General features: G+C 40.8%; 1 protein-coding gene and 1 pseudogene across 25 annotated transcripts in view; both read left to right on the forward strand.

Annotated features, from left to right (window-relative positions):
* The window catches only part of PDE4DIP (phosphodiesterase 4D interacting protein), a 203720-nt gene that overhangs the window by 133834 nt on the left and 53652 nt on the right, over nucleotides 1–16234 (forward strand). For all 25 annotated transcript variants that reach the window (XR_005065431.1, XM_037038745.1, XM_037038765.1 and 22 more), the window contains 9 exons: nucleotides 170–349; nucleotides 1526–1720; nucleotides 4082–4249; nucleotides 4387–4468; nucleotides 6042–6133; nucleotides 11139–11255; nucleotides 11552–11689; nucleotides 12909–13021; nucleotides 14123–14250. Coding sequence is in view for 24 of the 25 variants with exons in the window: in XM_037038745.1 (XP_036894640.1) it covers nucleotides 170–349; nucleotides 1526–1720; nucleotides 4082–4249; nucleotides 4387–4468; nucleotides 6042–6133; nucleotides 11139–11255; nucleotides 11552–11689; nucleotides 12909–13021; nucleotides 14123–14250 (1213 nt within the window). In the remaining variant the exon portion in view is untranslated. The remainder of the gene's footprint in view (nucleotides 1–169; nucleotides 350–1525; nucleotides 1721–4081; nucleotides 4250–4386; nucleotides 4469–6041; nucleotides 6134–11138; nucleotides 11256–11551; nucleotides 11690–12908; nucleotides 13022–14122; nucleotides 14251–16234) is intronic.
* On the forward strand, nucleotides 8885–9967 carry LOC118981903 (mitotic spindle assembly checkpoint protein MAD2A-like; annotated as a pseudogene).

The following is a 16234-nucleotide window of genomic DNA, read 5'->3' on the forward strand; positions in this document are numbered from 1 at the left end:
AAAAACGAAAAATAGATTATCCTGGCATTTTTAGATGATATACTAAGTTTTCTCCTTTCATAAAGTAGTTGATAACATAGGAGGTTATTAAAGGTAGGTCAAGTTCCTTGTGTAAATTGAGATGTGCGGGGTGGTCTGTGACTTACGGTTGCTTCTTTTGTGACTTTAGAGTATGGAGAGTCTCCTGAGGGCCAAAGGCCTGGAAGTGGAACAGGTATCTGCTACCTGCCAAAACCTCCAGTGGCTGAAAGAAGAAATGGAAACCAAATTTAGCCGTTGGCAGAAGGAACAAGAAAGTATCATCCAGCAGTTACAGACATCTCTGCATGACAGAAACAAAGAAGTGGAGGCAAGATTTGGGTTAATTTAAAGACGGTTGGTTTAGCAGTTACATAAACTCAGTCTTGGATTAGGACTCTTGAGGTCTGGCAGGCCAATGACCTGAGTCTTCAATTCCTTTCTCTGCTTGGCAAGTCACTGGCTTTCGCTGGGACTTTTATTCCTACTCCTATAAAGGCAAGGAGACAAATTATCTTACTTAAAAAAGTTATGTGAGGATTGGTGAGGTCTAAAAAATGCACCTACGAAAGGGCTTAAGGAGTCCTAATCGACAGATACAAAATAGTCATGGGGATGTACAGGGAAGCATAGGGAATGTAGTCAGTAATACTGAAGTAACTATGTGCGGAGCTAGGGTGGGACTTGAAATGTTAGGGGAACACTGTGTAAAGTCTATGATTATCTAATCACTATGCTGGATACCTGGAACTAATAAAAAATAGGGTTGAATATAAACTGTAATTAAAAATAAAATGAAAAACATTTTTAATTTTAAACCTGCAATATAATGGCTAACCTTTATTAGTTTTGGTGCTCATGCTATATCAGCTGCCATTTTAAGAGCTTAATGGGTATTGACCTACTGAATCCTCCCAAGTCTATAAGGTACATATTTTTATCCCTCTGCTACAGATAAGGAAACAGAAATCTCAAGCGACATTAACTTGTCCCCACCCATTAACATAGCTCATAAGAGCCAGTGTGCAACCCAGGCAGTGTGGCTCCACAGTTCTCACCCCTGTTTACTACCTCTCAGTGTAGAAATGGGAACTGTCACCATGCCAAAAGGTACACTGCTTGTTCTTTTTCAGCTTACCGTTGTGTTCCCCCATAATGTCACACTGGGGAGAAATTACATGAAATAAATGAACTGAGTGACCATTTATCCTCATCGAATATTAATTACTATGAGCCTTGAGCAAATAGGGAAAGGACTTATTTCAGAAAACAGCGTCAGTTGCCATTATAAGTTCTCTTCTGTATTGTTGGTGTTCATTCACTGAGCATGTATTTATAGTTGTGCCAGGCCTATGCTAGAGCTGGGGAAACAAAAATAAATGAAACATCGATACTTGTTCTTCAGAATCTCACAGCTCTTCCTCCTATGATAGATTCTTCTAAACCCTTTGCTCTATAGCAGCAGGAATTCTCTCCTCCAAAACTCACACTGTTTCTTCTGCCTTAGGATGTTAGCGCAACATTACTCTGCAAACTCGGACCAGGGCAGAGTGAGATAGCGGAGGAGCTGTGCCAGCGTCTGCAGCGGAAGGAAAGGATGCTGCAGGACCTTCTCAGTGATCGAAACAGACAGGCGGTGGAGCATGAAACGGAGATTCAGGGCCTGCTTCAGTCCATGAGCTCCAGGGAGCAGCAGAGCCGAGTAAGGACTGGCGCGCAGAGGAGAGCAGTGTTCCGCAGTGCGTTGGTGGTCCGCGGACGGAGCGCATTTGGACCTTGGAATGTGTATATTTGTTATTTTACAGCTCGCTCTGTTAGGTTTTTTCCCCTTCAGTCTATTCACTGGAATACAGTTTTACGTCGCTCTTTAAAGTATGAAACAGTTCTAGAACACTTTGCATTTGGGAGGATGCCTAAACAATGCATGTTCCCACCCATTAACTTCGTTATGAACATTTTCTTTTCCTCAGTATTCTGATAGTTTTGACAAAAAGATATGGGGTTCCAGCATATTTTGATTTTGATTTTGATTTATTAAGACATCAGTGACATTTGGTATTTTCAACCAAGGTGTGGGAAAACTTACATACATTTTCTCTTAATTTTTGTGAAATCTGAGTTATCTTGAGAGGAAAAAAATGTATTTTTTCAAAGCCGTGATGAGAATCAAAATAATGGTGCACAAGTATTTCAAAAGTAGGTTTTTAAGTTACCTCCATTTTCGTGTGTCCGTCTCCTCAAGGCTACAGAGCGTTGGAGTTGACTTGTGCTCCGTTTGAGGGAGCGGTTGATCAGAATCTCCCCAGTCAGTTTTGAGAGGGAAGCAGGTTCTATCACTTGCCTGTGTGATGTGACCACGGTGTTTTCTGATGCTTCCTTGTGCTGTGGGAACAGCAACACTCCACTCCCTAATTCTCGGGCCCCTAAGCAAATCTGCTCTATTTGGAACATGCCACTGTGGGCTGCGGAACTGCTTCTAGAATAGACCTAGCAGAATCACAGGGGATTAGTTAAGTCTTTGGCAAGCAGCTAACGGGTATTTATTTGAATTTTCTTCTTAACCCCTTGGTAATTTGAAAGAATCAATCTTATTACACCTCAGAAATATTAGACAGTGCTGTCAGTAAAACAAGAGAACCTAGGTGATGACTAGAATTACAAAAGATTTCCAACTCAAGAAAAGGATTGATGATGGTATTCCTCTAGATCTGCTCCTCAAATTTGGCATGCAGAATGATCCCCCTCGGTCGCTTTTTAAAGACAGAGACTCCCAAGCTCACACCCAGAGACAGAAATTAGGAGGTGCAGGTGGGGCTCAAGAATTTGCATTTCTTACAAGCTTCCAGATGAGGGGGAAGCACTACTAAAAACAGCATTATTATAAAAGGATCTCTGGCCAGATAGATCGTACGTGTGACACCAGATGTCTTACATGTCATTTATTTATTTTTCTCATCATAAAATCTCTTCACAGATTTTTAATAAGGCAAATTAATAATGCTTTGATACGTATAAGATAGTTATGTCCAAATCCCCAGAGAGCCCAAATTTTACTTACTGAAAATGGAAGGTTATTCTTTTATTTCCCTTAGAAATGATGGCTGGAGCTCAGCTTCTCCTTTAAAATGCTAGAAATTCTCCCCAGAGATAGTTCGTGCTGTGATATAGCTAACACAGTTTTGATTTGTCCTCTTAAAACCCTGAATAATTTTACTGTTAGTTCATTATTTCCAGATTTTCTGATTAAATGCAGACTTTCTTTGTAGTAACAGTCACAAATAACGCTCTCTATTTCTTCCTTGTTATACCATCATCCGCCTTAGAAACTGTGAGATTTTAAATGAGTCAACTGCATTGGTTGTTTTGAGGTTCAGATTGTAGCTTGATAAGGTTTCTGTGTAATTGCTTCATTCAGTAGTTATGTACTGAGTGCCTACTATGTGCTAGACACTGTTCTGGGTGCTTGGGGTTCAGCACTGAACAAGCATTATAGTACCTGGAAGTTTCCTTAGAAAACTAGTATCCACTTGGAAGAGAGACAGAGGCAATAAACAGCTAAGTCAGATAACAGTAAGCACATTATAAAAAAATTTATGAGGAAGGAAACTGGGAATAGAGACAAGACTGCAGTTTCTGATAATCTGTGCAGAGAAGGCCAATCTTAAAAGGTAAAACTTGACAAAGCCTTAAGAGGAACAAACCAAATTGGTGTTGGGTGAAGGACGTCTAGGTCAAAAGCACGTGTATCCCAGAGTAAAGAGAAACATCTCTTACCCCTATTCAAACCAGGATCTTAACACCTTAGTCTCATAGAGTTCTAGCAGAACCAATTTCATATAGTTTTGTCTTTAAAATATCTGTTATTGCCAGTTTTTCCAATATTCTACCTACAAGAGACTTTCCACTCATCAACTGTGTTTTTACCCATAAACTGAAAGTGAGGAAACTATTTTCCAGGGCCCCTCTGACTTCATAAACAGTTAGCTTTTAACAAATAACATCAGAACACAAATTATGTTTTATTAGAATATCGTTCTAATGTTATGTGTGGTTTCCTCACTAGGCTGCTGCAGAGAAGATGGTGCAAGCCCTAATGGAAAAAAATTCAGAGTTACAGGCCCTGCGCCAGTGTTTAGGGGGGAAAGACTTCACGGTGTCCCAAGCGCTCCTCTCTAACCAGCCAGCCGGAGTCACTGCTGTCAGCGCCCATCTTGGAGAGCAGACCGATCAGGTAAGAACTAGAGACTTGTGTAATATTTGAGGCCCAAGTTTGATAATTATCCGAACTGTGTGAGCATATTCCAGTCCTTGTCATTATGGTCAAGGCTCCTGCATCTTCCTAAATTTCCCAACTCTTCCAATTTTTAGGCTTCAAAGAATATACCCTACAGAGATGACAGCACTTCACTAACCGCCAAAGGGGATACCAGCATACCCAGGTCCTCAGTAGGTAAGTATCAGATTTCATTTTATCAAGGAATCTGTTTTTCCTTCTGTAATTGTCTGTTAGTGGGTTTGGCCAAGACTCTCTTTCCCTTCCTTCCTTATTGGAAAAACTAAATTTGGATTCCCCTGAAAGGATGAAGACATGTCTACTCTAGTAAGAACTGCCTTTTCTCTTATGTTGAATTGAGGTTATTGCTCTGGGTACCCACTTTGGCCCAGGGAAATTGCAACCTCCTTTTCAGAGAGCTCTGCAGGGATTAACAAGAGCAGGAGGTAGAGTTTCCAAACTTGCACAGCAGGACCTGGGCTGACAACTCCTGGCTGAGGATACTCCCTGTACCTTGACATCACCTACATACATTACAGTGTTGGGCGGGGCAAGCAGTTGAGTTATTTGCCAGGCTCAGCTCCATCCAAGGATGGTTGTGGGTGTTGAACTCCCTAAAAACAACTAAATTCTGTAGCAGGTAGGAGCAAAATTTAAATGGAGACCTGGCATTAGACTCTGTGACTTCCACAGATCAAAAGGTTGGGATCTAGGGTAGCCTCAGGGAAGATGTTCCCCAGCCAGTTGCAGAAGTAGAGACTCAACATGATTAAGGAAGTGGTAAATATAGTCCTATGATGAGAAAGGTTGTGTGCTTAGGATTTTTAATGGTATCAAGAATATAAGAACTTTGTGTCCGTTATAGTGTAGGATATTATGGAAGCCATAGATACCATATTTTTAGGACTATAAGACACACCAGACCATAAGATGCACCTAGGTTTTAGAGGAGGAAAATAGTAAAAAAAATTTTTGAAGCAAAATGTAGTAAAATATTTAATAACCTGTGACCCTGCTCCACTGCCACTGACCACCCCCCCCCCGCCCCGGTAAGGCAGGCAAGCTATATTTGGACTATAAGATACACCCCCACTTTCCTCCTAAATTGTGGGGCGAGTGCGTCCTATAGTCCGAAAAATACAGTAAGTCATACGAGTAGTCATTTTATAGTAAGAAAACTTTATGCTAGTTGAAGAGTGAAGAATGCTGCATTTGTTTAATTTACTTTCTACATACCTTTCTTAAAAAGTGTCTTCCCCCATTTTCTGTTTTGCAAATTTCAAACCTATAGAAAGTGGCAAAAATAGTATATTGAATACTCTTGTACACTTTTACTAAGGTTCATCAATTAACATTTCACCACATTTGCATTATTTATTTGCATACACACATACAGATGGGACACTTTTCTCTGAACCATTTAAAAATTACTTACAGTCATCATAACCCTTCATCTCTAAATACTTCACTGTGTGTTTCCTAAGAACAAGGGCAATTACTTACATAACTACAATATAATTATCACACAGGAAATTTAAACTTTGTATAGATCTCTGGCTCATTCAGTCTTCTTTTTATAGGCAAGGAGGTTGCTTGAAGTGTTTGGCTTTTATAAATAACACTTCAAAGAACAACTTGTGCATATGTTTTTTTGCTTCTTTGTTTGTCAGAGTAAATTCCTGAGAAATGAGGCAGCAGAGATCACATTATGTTATGAGTGATTAAAACTAGCACTATTTTTAAATTTTAGGAGACTTGGACACAGTTGCAGGGCTGGAAAAAGAACTGAGTAATGCCAAAGAGGAACTTGAACTCATGGCTAAAAAAGAAAGAGAAAGTCGGGTGAGTTTTCTAGTCCAGCCTAATTTCTAAATTCCTGGTTTTTCTTTCAAAATACTTTATATTTAAAAGACTACAAGTGCTCCAATTATAATATCTGGGCCCAAATATAAGGTGTGCAATTTTTTTTCTTTCTGGAGAAAATATGTAATTACTTCATAAACACATTACCTCTCCAAGATGCTCTTGTTTTTATAAATGGGGACTGTTTTTTTAAATGCTGAAATTGCAGTTTTCTCTGCCCATTGCTAACGGGAATAAAATAATTGTAAAGTACTTAGGAATAAACAATATGCTATACAACTGCTGCTTAGAATTACGACATTAGAGCCATGAAATTAGTTTTGGAAACAAGGGTACAAGAGATTTGAGAAGGATCAGTATGTTTATTGACTATGTGCTATAATCAGTGCACTCCCTTGGGTATTTGAATTAGCACTAACGTTTACCATTAATGCAAAGTAAGTGGTATTGGTCCTAGCTTATAGATGAAGAAGCTGAAATGAGGAGTCTTTTTAAAACATGGAAGTGGGGAGTAGTCATGTAATTAAGAAATGCCAAAGCTAAGAAATCAACTTAGGTCATTTGTGACCCAAAAGGCATTGTAAGTAGTCATTCCCTGGAACAGATAGTTTTTCTCATTTTTATGCTGTCTGTATTTCTAGCAATAAAATTGTCATTGGTTTTTTATAGAAGAGGCCTCTCAGCCTTACAGAATCCTTCCCCTTTCTGCCTCCCTGCGTAGCTAGTTATGTCCAGTTATGATCTAGAAGGAATATTAGGGCCGCCATAGCATTCCCGGCGAAAACGGAAAGCCTTAATGTTCCCATGGCATCCCTGTTAGGAGATCAGTCAGGGTCACGGGTTCCTAAATGAGGTGCACCTGGCTAGTCTGTAGCTCCTCCGCTTTGTTCCACCCCTTTGGCTTAGATCTATAATATAAAACCTATGTTTAGGTTTGTGATGGAATTACATTATTGGACCTCTAAGTTCTCTTTTTACACCATTTATCTCCTCACAAGCAGACTAACATTGTGTGATTACAGTTTTGAGGATACAAAATTGTGTGGAATTTTTAAAATTACCACTTTTTAAAAGCCCCTAGTCTCACCGCCCCCCCACCCTGCCTTGCCCTTTTTTTTGGCTCTTCCCTAGCCATTTTCTTATTATTCATGTCAGATACTCATTTCAGAGCAATGTTACTGTTTAGTTTGGTCCCGTTTTCCAAATCATAAAATTATATGACTAAAGGGGTATTTTGATTGAATGATACGTAGCTGTATTGCTTACCTTCATGCGTCCTAATCAACTACCAACTTCTCACGTCAGTGCCTTATGTTCAGTATCACCTTCCCTCTAATATTAGGTGTCTTTCAAAAGGCATATAGATTTTCCCAGCTTTCTAAACATCCCCACTATTGTCCTGAGATAATAGTAGTAGTGGTAGGAGTGGTTGTCATTCACTGGTTGCCTGCTATGTGCCAGGCGCTTTAGATACATTTCCTCTTATTCTCACCCATTCCTGAGAAGTAGGTATCATTTCCTCAGTAGGTGACTGAGGAAACTGAAGCTCGGTTTGACTGTCTTGTTGGGATGTTGTGCCATGATTAAAACCTATGTGCAGACCTCTATCATGCTGCAATGATATTTCTTCCTCGTGTTTTCATTTTTCTTTAATGGAGCAAATACCTGGATATTTAATGATAGAGACCTCTGAAGAAGGCCTAATAAATAGCACCCATTCTTCCATAACCAAGACCTGAACAAACGGAGAAATAAAGTAATGACAGGTAGTGTGATACTTTATCAGCCATATCACTGATAAAGGCTTAGGTAGAGAACTTAATGCCAAAGCCAAGTGAGCCTGCTAGCCGTTCCCGAGAATTAGGTACACTTATCTCCCCAGTCCCGGGTAGCACTGGGCCCTGGCACATCACCCAGTCTGCATGGTAGGGAAGAGGCTGCCCAAGTCAGACATGCCTGGTTTGTCCTTCCCTTGACCATGGGGCCGAGTGAGGGAGGGGATGGAGAGAGGTCAGAAGTTACACTCCCTGGGCTCCTTCAACATGCAAAGAAACATGAGGAGGGACATTTTCTCCTGATATTCCATAGTAGCCCAAAGCCATCAGATGACTTTGTGTACTTATAAATCATCGTGAGCGCACACAGTGGTACTGTAAGCATTGATGGAATTAGACTTTACATTTGATCTATTTAAGGAAAGAAGTGTTGCTTCCTTTAGGAAGCCTGGTTACACCTTAAACTAGCTGTGTGCCATCCGTCTTCACTTACCACACTGTTTTGGGGTTTTTTTTAGTTATTTCAAAATATTTCTTTAAAATGTTTACTTAGAAATAACTTGCCATCGCCTTAAAGAATATGTGGATGTATAGGATCTATAGGAAAGTCATTCTGGCCTAGTGGTTCTGAGTCCTCTTCCTTGACTTTACATTCTGGAATTACCACTTCCTGGCTGTGTGATTTTTGAACGAGTTCCTTAATTTCTCGTAGCCTCAGCCATCTCATCTCTAAATTGAGGAGAAGAGTAAGTTATCCAATAGGGCTGTTGAGGATCCACTCATTCACTCATTCATTCATTCATCAACTATAAGGGTGCCAAGGCTCCCCAGCGCTAGTGCTAGGGTGAGGTTGTAAACAAAATCAACAAGGTGCCTGACCCGGTGTAATTAACTCTCCTGGGGAGATATACACAGTTACAAATAAATAATGTAATTACAGATTATAGGAAGCACCTTGAGGGAGATGATAGTTGTACGGGCCGTGTGCATCAGCGTAGGCCTGGCCGTGGCATGGCAGCTCTCCCGGAAGCCGGGCGTCACTCCGCGTGGGAGCACAGAAAGCGTGGCCAAGTTCTTCTCACTCGGCATCAGCATTTAGGTCCGTGTGGCATCTCTCCACCTGAAACCTTCACTCAAGTGTGGAAATATGGATCCCTTTGCTTGTAACTACTGATCCTGAGCTTACAAAATACCTAAATAATGTGGTTGTCCAGCGTTCAGTGTAGAAACTGCGGGTGGTCATCTCGAGCATTGAAAGTGGTGAGGTCCTTGAAAGATGGCTGTTTGGTACTGGGTGTGGCAAGGCTGCCAAGATGGCAGCACACACCCAGAGAGAAGTCTCAGAAAGCTATCCAAGATGAAATCTGCTCGGTGATCAGACGGATCCAGCTACAGTGACGTTTCCACCACTGTTCATTTGATCTACCGATCTATCCAGACAAAGATTTTGGCTGTACCTGGAAAGGGGGAAGAGTTGGGACCACAGTTCACTCTCAGTTCTGAGCATGTCGTGTGTGTTCTTTCCCTACTGCCATCCGCAGAGTGAACAGCATGGGGGCCTAGAAACTCCCTGTTTGTGGCTGAAGATGAGACAAGAACAATAATGTAATTCTCAGATGTGTGTTTCCTGAAACCAAGTCCAGTATAGTTCATGTCTGATTTCATTGATTCATTTTTAGTTGGGGAAAACTTAACACCATACTTTACATTTTGGGGTACCTGTCTGACTTCCCCTAGGGCTGATGTAATTTTTTTTACACTGTTCAGAAGGAACTAGCAGATTACACCAGCACTGAAATATCAGTTCCTTTGAAGGTGGTAACTGCAAATGGAAAAACGTTTTCTGTAAAGCTAAATGCCTTCCTAAATCAGACCTTTTGGTCAAATAGCTCCTCAAAATATCGGTAAATGTGAATGAAACACAGGAAAAGAAGTCTGAATATTCAGAATCTATGTTTATATCCTAAAGTAACTGATAATCCACAATAATAAAACATTGCTGTAAGGTCCTTTTGCTATTTATTTCATTTATGTTGTTTCCATGTTGAAAAAATACCTCCCAGTTGTTTGATTTTACTGCGTATAATGGACATCTACAAAGCTATTGCTCTTTCTACTGTTTAAATTCCAGTGATATGGAACTTTTAAAAATGTCTTTTTGTGTTTTATAAAGTCAAGCTTTAAATGACGATGATAAAGAAAGTTAAATGTATAGTTTTTAAAAAAAGCAGTAACACGGACGAGGATCAAGCTAGAGTGGCCCAAGAAGGCTTCCCTGAGTAGATGGTGGGTGATCTGGGACCCGAGGGTGAGACGACAGCAGCTCCGGGGCAGACGTCCAGGCCGAGGGAAGAGCAGTGTCAAGGCCTGAGTCAGTCTCATATTCCCAGGACAGAAGAGCCCGGTGTGCTTAGAGAATGCTGAACGAAGAGTAGGATGAAGGTATTGAAGTCGGAGAGAAGTAGGCAGGAGCCAGGTCACTGGGTTTATTAAAAGGATTAAATATCTCCAAAGCATTTGTAGTGCCCGGAGCATAGTAAGCACGTAGTAAATGTTAACAGCTCTGATTATCATCATGATTATTAGTGATGTCATAATAAAATATTTGTCACAATAAAATATAATAAAATTCTTTGTCATTTTCTGGTGAGGAGAAAGAGAAGGTACAACACTGAAAGTTGAGGGCACGCAGTGCTAACATGTGGTAGGACTTCTCTGTAGGTGGTGGCATGTTCTATCAGGAGGTGTGTCCTGTTTGGTGATCTCTTGTGATGCAATTAGCTATTGATGCCTGTACCCATTAGTTCATTAAGGGTTGCAAAATGATATTCTATCACGTTTTCAGCTATTAATTAAAATACTCATGTAGAGAAAAACTTCATCTATTCTTCCATCTGCTAGTGATGACCAGCTTTTTAAGTATCATAAACAGTGTCCTAATTCAATAAATTTGATGTGTTACAGTGTTAAATAAACTGCAGGACACCACTCAAACCACTGTTACAACTTCCCATAAAACATCCTTCGGTGCCACACTGTGTGGTTTATTGAGCTGATCCAGGAGATCACTGTTCATATTGCGATGTTTACCTGCGGCGTTACTGGCTCTTAGTGATATGATGCTGAAAAACATTTGCCTCAGTGTTACAATATAAATGTGACAGATACTGTTTTCCCAGCCCACTGACTGGAGGATTTCTTCTCTGCAGATGGAACTTTCTGCCCTACAGTCCATGATGGCTGTGCAAGAGGAGGAGCTGCAGGTGCAGGCGGCTGATATGGAGTCCCTGACCAGGAGCATGCAGATTAAAGAAGACCTCATAAAGGTCTTTCCAAGCTTTGTAACGACCATTGGAAATCATTGCAGCTCAGAAAACCTGTGGGGCATCTACAAATACTTGGATGCATTGAGTCTCTTGGCCTGTGCTTATCTCTCTGATACACTGTTAAAGTCTCTTGATTTTACCGTATTCTCTTCGATTTATCAGAGTTGCAAAGAATACATCGTTACCTTCATACGGCTTATCAGTGTCCCACTTGAAAGAGTAGCAGTCTGTTTTAGAAGCATTTACTCCTTTGCCTCATAGTATTTTTACTACTGTTTTTGGTTTTTGATTTCTAGGACCTGCAGATGCAACTGGTTGATCCTGAAGACATACCAGCTATGGACCGCCTGACCCGAGAGGTCTTACTTCTTCGGGAAAAAGTTGCTGTGGTAGAATCACAGGGGCAGGAAGCTTCAGGAAACCGAAGACAACAAGTAAGTTGTTGGAACACAGTCTGTATTTTAATGGTGAAATAAACAGTGGAAATGCTGTCAGTCTTAGTTACAAAGGGGTCGGTTGGTGGAATTTCATGGAGAATCTGTGCTATGAAGTTTCCTGCCTTGGTCAAGGGCAGCCACAGCTCTTCCTTTCTCACAGTTGTAATTCTTTTTTTTTTTTTTTTAAGATTTTATTTATTTATCCTTAGAGGGGAAAGGAAGGAGAGAAGGAGAGAAATATCAATGTATGGTTGCCTCTCTGAGTCCCCTGCTGGGAACTCCTGCAACCCAGGCATGTGCCCTGACTGGGAATCGAACTACGATTGCATGGTTCTCAGGCCTGTGCTCAATCCACTGAGCTACACCAGCTAGGGCCTCACAGTTGTAATTCTTAAAGGAGAAGTGATCACACGCTGTCAGTTATACCTCATCCATAAGGCACCTCTCTCAGCTGAAGCCTTCTCATCTGCCTGCATTTAACCATTTTTAAATGGTTACATTAAAAAAAAATTTTTTTAAAGTTTTTTTAAAAAAGAAGAAAACCTCTTCCCCTGCCCCAAATTCTTTTGTAGCTACTACCAGCTATCTAACCTTTTCTCAGTGGCACACTTTTCAGAAAGACCTGCCTGCCTGTGCTCTGTGTCTCTGTCTTCTCTCACTAACTACTCATCTCAGTCCAATGTGGCTTTTAAGTCTGCCAGTTCATTTAAACTGGTCTCTGCTGGGTACACACTGTCATAACTCGTCGTCTTTATCTCACTTATTATATGGCACAATGACCAGTGTGATTGATGAGTGTCTTCCCCCGACTAGAGAGTAAACTTATCCTTGGATCAGATCCTGGCGCATAGTAAGGGGCTCAATATTTACTGAATGAGTGGAGAATACTGTTAAGTCTTATTATACGTTCCCCTCTTGGCCTTCTTCTCTTTCTCTCCCACTTCTTTCTGTCAGCCTCTTTTCTATGCTTTAGGCTCCTCTCTTTCTTATACTTGCTTCCATGTTTAAGTTCTGCCTTATGGAGTTTTAAAGATGAAAAAGGTAAAATGTGTGACATCAGTTTGAAAACTAAAGTACTATGGAAAATGTAAGTAATAATATAGTGAGCTTTTTTTAGTCACAGTACGTGCTAATACATTCTCCTGGTCTCTTTCTCAGGATTAACTGCCTTCCTGTCTCATGTCTCATTTGCATATTTCTTCTATTCTTTTCTCAGTTGCTGCTGATGCTAGAAGGACTGGTAGATGAACGGAGTCGGCTGAATGAGGCCCTGCAAGCAGAGAGACAGCTCTATAGCAGTCTGGTGAAGTTCCATGCCCATCCAGACAGGTAAGAGAGTGACTGCACTGTTTCCTTTGATCTCATTAAGTGCAGGTGCTTACTGATATCGAAGAGGGGAGGAAAGGAAGCAGAGACAGCTGTTGGGACCACATAATTTGTCATCTGTTGTGTGGATTGCTCTGAGCCAAGTGCCTGAATCTTAAATGAGTCATATAGCTATTATAAATTTCAAGTGAGAAGACCTGGCAGGTGTGGACAATAATGCCTTGTATACAGTAAGCACTCAGTGTATAGTGCTGTTCATTCTCTGCTTCATGCCCTATTAAAGGATGTTCTAGGAGTAAGGCTATTCAGGGAACTGATGTCCACTGAATGTCACTAAAGAAAATATGTTTATTATGATGGCGAATATCACCCCAGGATCACTGAGAGCCATCAAGATGAATGTGTGTACTTGTACACCTTGATTTTCGTCATATGTATTATATCATTCTGGTTCATTTTATATCACACCCCTTCCCTTTTTCCATTTGCCTTCCCTCCTAGCCCCCTTTTTTCTTTCCTGATTTTTATTCATTTATTGTTGGGTTTAAAATATTTTTTCTTTCTATTGTACTTCAAGCAAGTAAATGAAGAGGAAAGGTAGAATACCCCTTGACTATGTTACTTTTTAAAGAAGGTCTGGGTCTTTAGTTTCTGCGAACCAAATTCCTTTTCAGGGCCTTGTCAAGTTTGGTTAACAAACGAGAGAACAGATGTCTTCAGTAACAGTCCTGCTGGCTCAGTATTGCTTCAGTTTGTGTTGAGTTTTTCCTGGGTTTTTGGTGTTTCAGAAACTAATGTTTAGTCAAATAATGAAATTTTTCTTATGTGTTCCATGGAGGTATGAGATAAATCTCGGGAACTATAACTGTATGTGAGATTGGCCCAGAACCTAGGTAACAGGATGAGCTTTAAAGAAAGGAGCAGGCCTTGCTGATTTACTGGCAGTGAAAACAAATGCCACCTCAAAGACTGCGTTCATTTCCTGTGTCCTGGAGACAGTTACTTTAGAAGCTCTCGTGGCGTTGATGGCTCTTTGCAAGCATGTGTGGACTCATTACAGTTGATGGCTAATCCGTTTTCCTTCCATATGGCATGTTTAATCAGCTCTGAGAGAGACCGAACTCTGCAGGTGGAACTGGAAAGGGCCCAGGTGTTACGCGGTCGGCTCGAAGAAGTTCTTGGAAGAAGCCTGGAGCGCTTAAGCCGGCTGGAGACCCTGGCCGCCAATGGAGGTGGGGCACTGGAAAGTGTGGGAGTTCGTCACAAGCATGCCTTCTGAGCGCTGGCGGGTCAGACTGCACCAGGATGGAGAGAGCCTTGTTTGTACTAACCAGAGGGAGCCTTGCCTGACTCTGGCAGAATTAAACGGTGACTTACTAATGATAAACCTGGTACAAGTAGCGTCAAGTACAAAGTGAAACTCACTTTAGTCCACCTGTATTTCACGGTACATGTTTATCTCTGAATTGAACGGTGGAGGTTACAAAGTGTATTTGCACATTTTAAATCATTCCATTTTAGTTTTCCCACCCGTATTCCTTCTCTGCCTCAGCCCTTCCGCCTGATTCCCTTACCCCTCCTGTGGGCCAATAAAGTTTATTCCTCCCCTGCTCTCACAATCCATTTCGTACTCTCCATATCATGTCATCAGTGCATGCGTGTGTATTATTTTTGCCATTCAATCAACTGCTCTTTGAGGGAAAGCAATTTTTAAATCAAATAAAAGTTTGAAAATAAGAGAGAGAGATTGAAAGTCTATAAGAATGACTATGCAAAAGTGATATAATCCTTATCAAAAGGTAATCAAAACCAAGTCTTGGCGTAGTAGAGGACAATATTGGTGGGGGAAATTAAGGAGCAGAGGCAAAGATTATTAAAGCATTTGTAGTGAATCTTTACCTCTAATATTGTTTCAGAGTTGATTGTTGAATGACAGTGAAATTAGACTAGGAGATTAAATTCCACTAACTTTTTTTTTTCTTGAAGCCAAGGGTATGTTAGTTAGTCTGAACGTGACTTTAGAAAGCTCCCAGGTCTTCCAGAGTCAGAATTCTCTATGTGAAAAGGTCATTTCAAATGAACATTCCCCTTTAAAGTTAGTATTTCACCAAATAAGTCATTATAGCCAGAGGAGTGTATTGCTAGTATGTTGTCAGTTGGTAGTGACCCTGGATGGAAATCTACATTTTTCACTTTTTAGTGCTTCTACATTTTTCCGTATTAAAGTAAGTAATAGGCTTCAGGCTTTGAGGTGTCTAAGTCGTTTAGAAAGAAATATCACAGATGTGAGTTCGTAGGCTTTGGCCTTGTCTCAGTGCTTTCTTAGCAGCGTGGCAGGTGTAGGGAAAGAGGCACCAGAGGTCGTATTTCTGGTGTCTTCAGTGTTGAGAGTGTAAAGAGTAATAACCAGGATAACTTCGGAGCTTTATGGGTTCAACACCATGAGATTTCTTACTTTGCTGAATGGAAGTCTCTTAGATTAGAAGCTGAGATTTTCGTTTTTTAAACATGGAGTGTGATGAGCAGAGAGTGAGCTTTCTAGCACCGTCCCTGTGACTGTGTACTCTCTGTAAAGTAGGTGGAGCACAGTGACTTCTCTGTTGGCCCTCCACGTTTCGCCAGGACACTTTTATTTTTTCACAGTTAAACACGTATTGATACAGCTTGCCTGACATTCTAAGTTCCATCCAAGAGTAACACCCTAGCATCTTCTGATTAAGTATTTTGCAAAGATTGGTAGCCATAAGCCTTCCTTTTAATGGAAATGCTTTCCAGGTTTAATGGCTTTGGGGTGGGGGCGGGGGGGAGTCGTTTAAAGAAGATAGGAAATGTAAGCAGAAACATCCATTTTTCCTAGTCTTCTAATCTTAAGAGACCCTTTCCTCCACAAAGATTTTTGTAACTTTCTAAAAGGAAGAAGGAGGGATGGTTATTGACCTTTAAAAATATCAACCAGGACCTGGCTGGTGTAGCTCAGTGGATTGAACTCGGGCCTGCGAACCAGAGGATCGTAGTTCAATTCCCAGTCAGGGCACATGCCTGGGTTGCAGGCCAGTTCCCTGCAGGCCAGCTCCCAGCAGGGGATGCTCAAAAGGCAACCATACATTGATGTTTCTCTCCCTCTCTCCTTCCCCTCTAAAAGATAAATAAATAAATAAATAAATAGATAGATAGATAAATAAATAAATAAATAAAATATTTAAAAACATCAACCAA

The sequence above is a fragment of the Sturnira hondurensis genome, unplaced genomic scaffold (assembly GCF_014824575.4).
Source record: "Sturnira hondurensis isolate 20B ecotype Veracruz unplaced genomic scaffold, ASM1482457v3 Scaffold0024822, whole genome shotgun sequence".
NCBI classification, from domain to species: Eukaryota; Metazoa; Chordata; class Mammalia; order Chiroptera; family Phyllostomidae; genus Sturnira; species Sturnira hondurensis.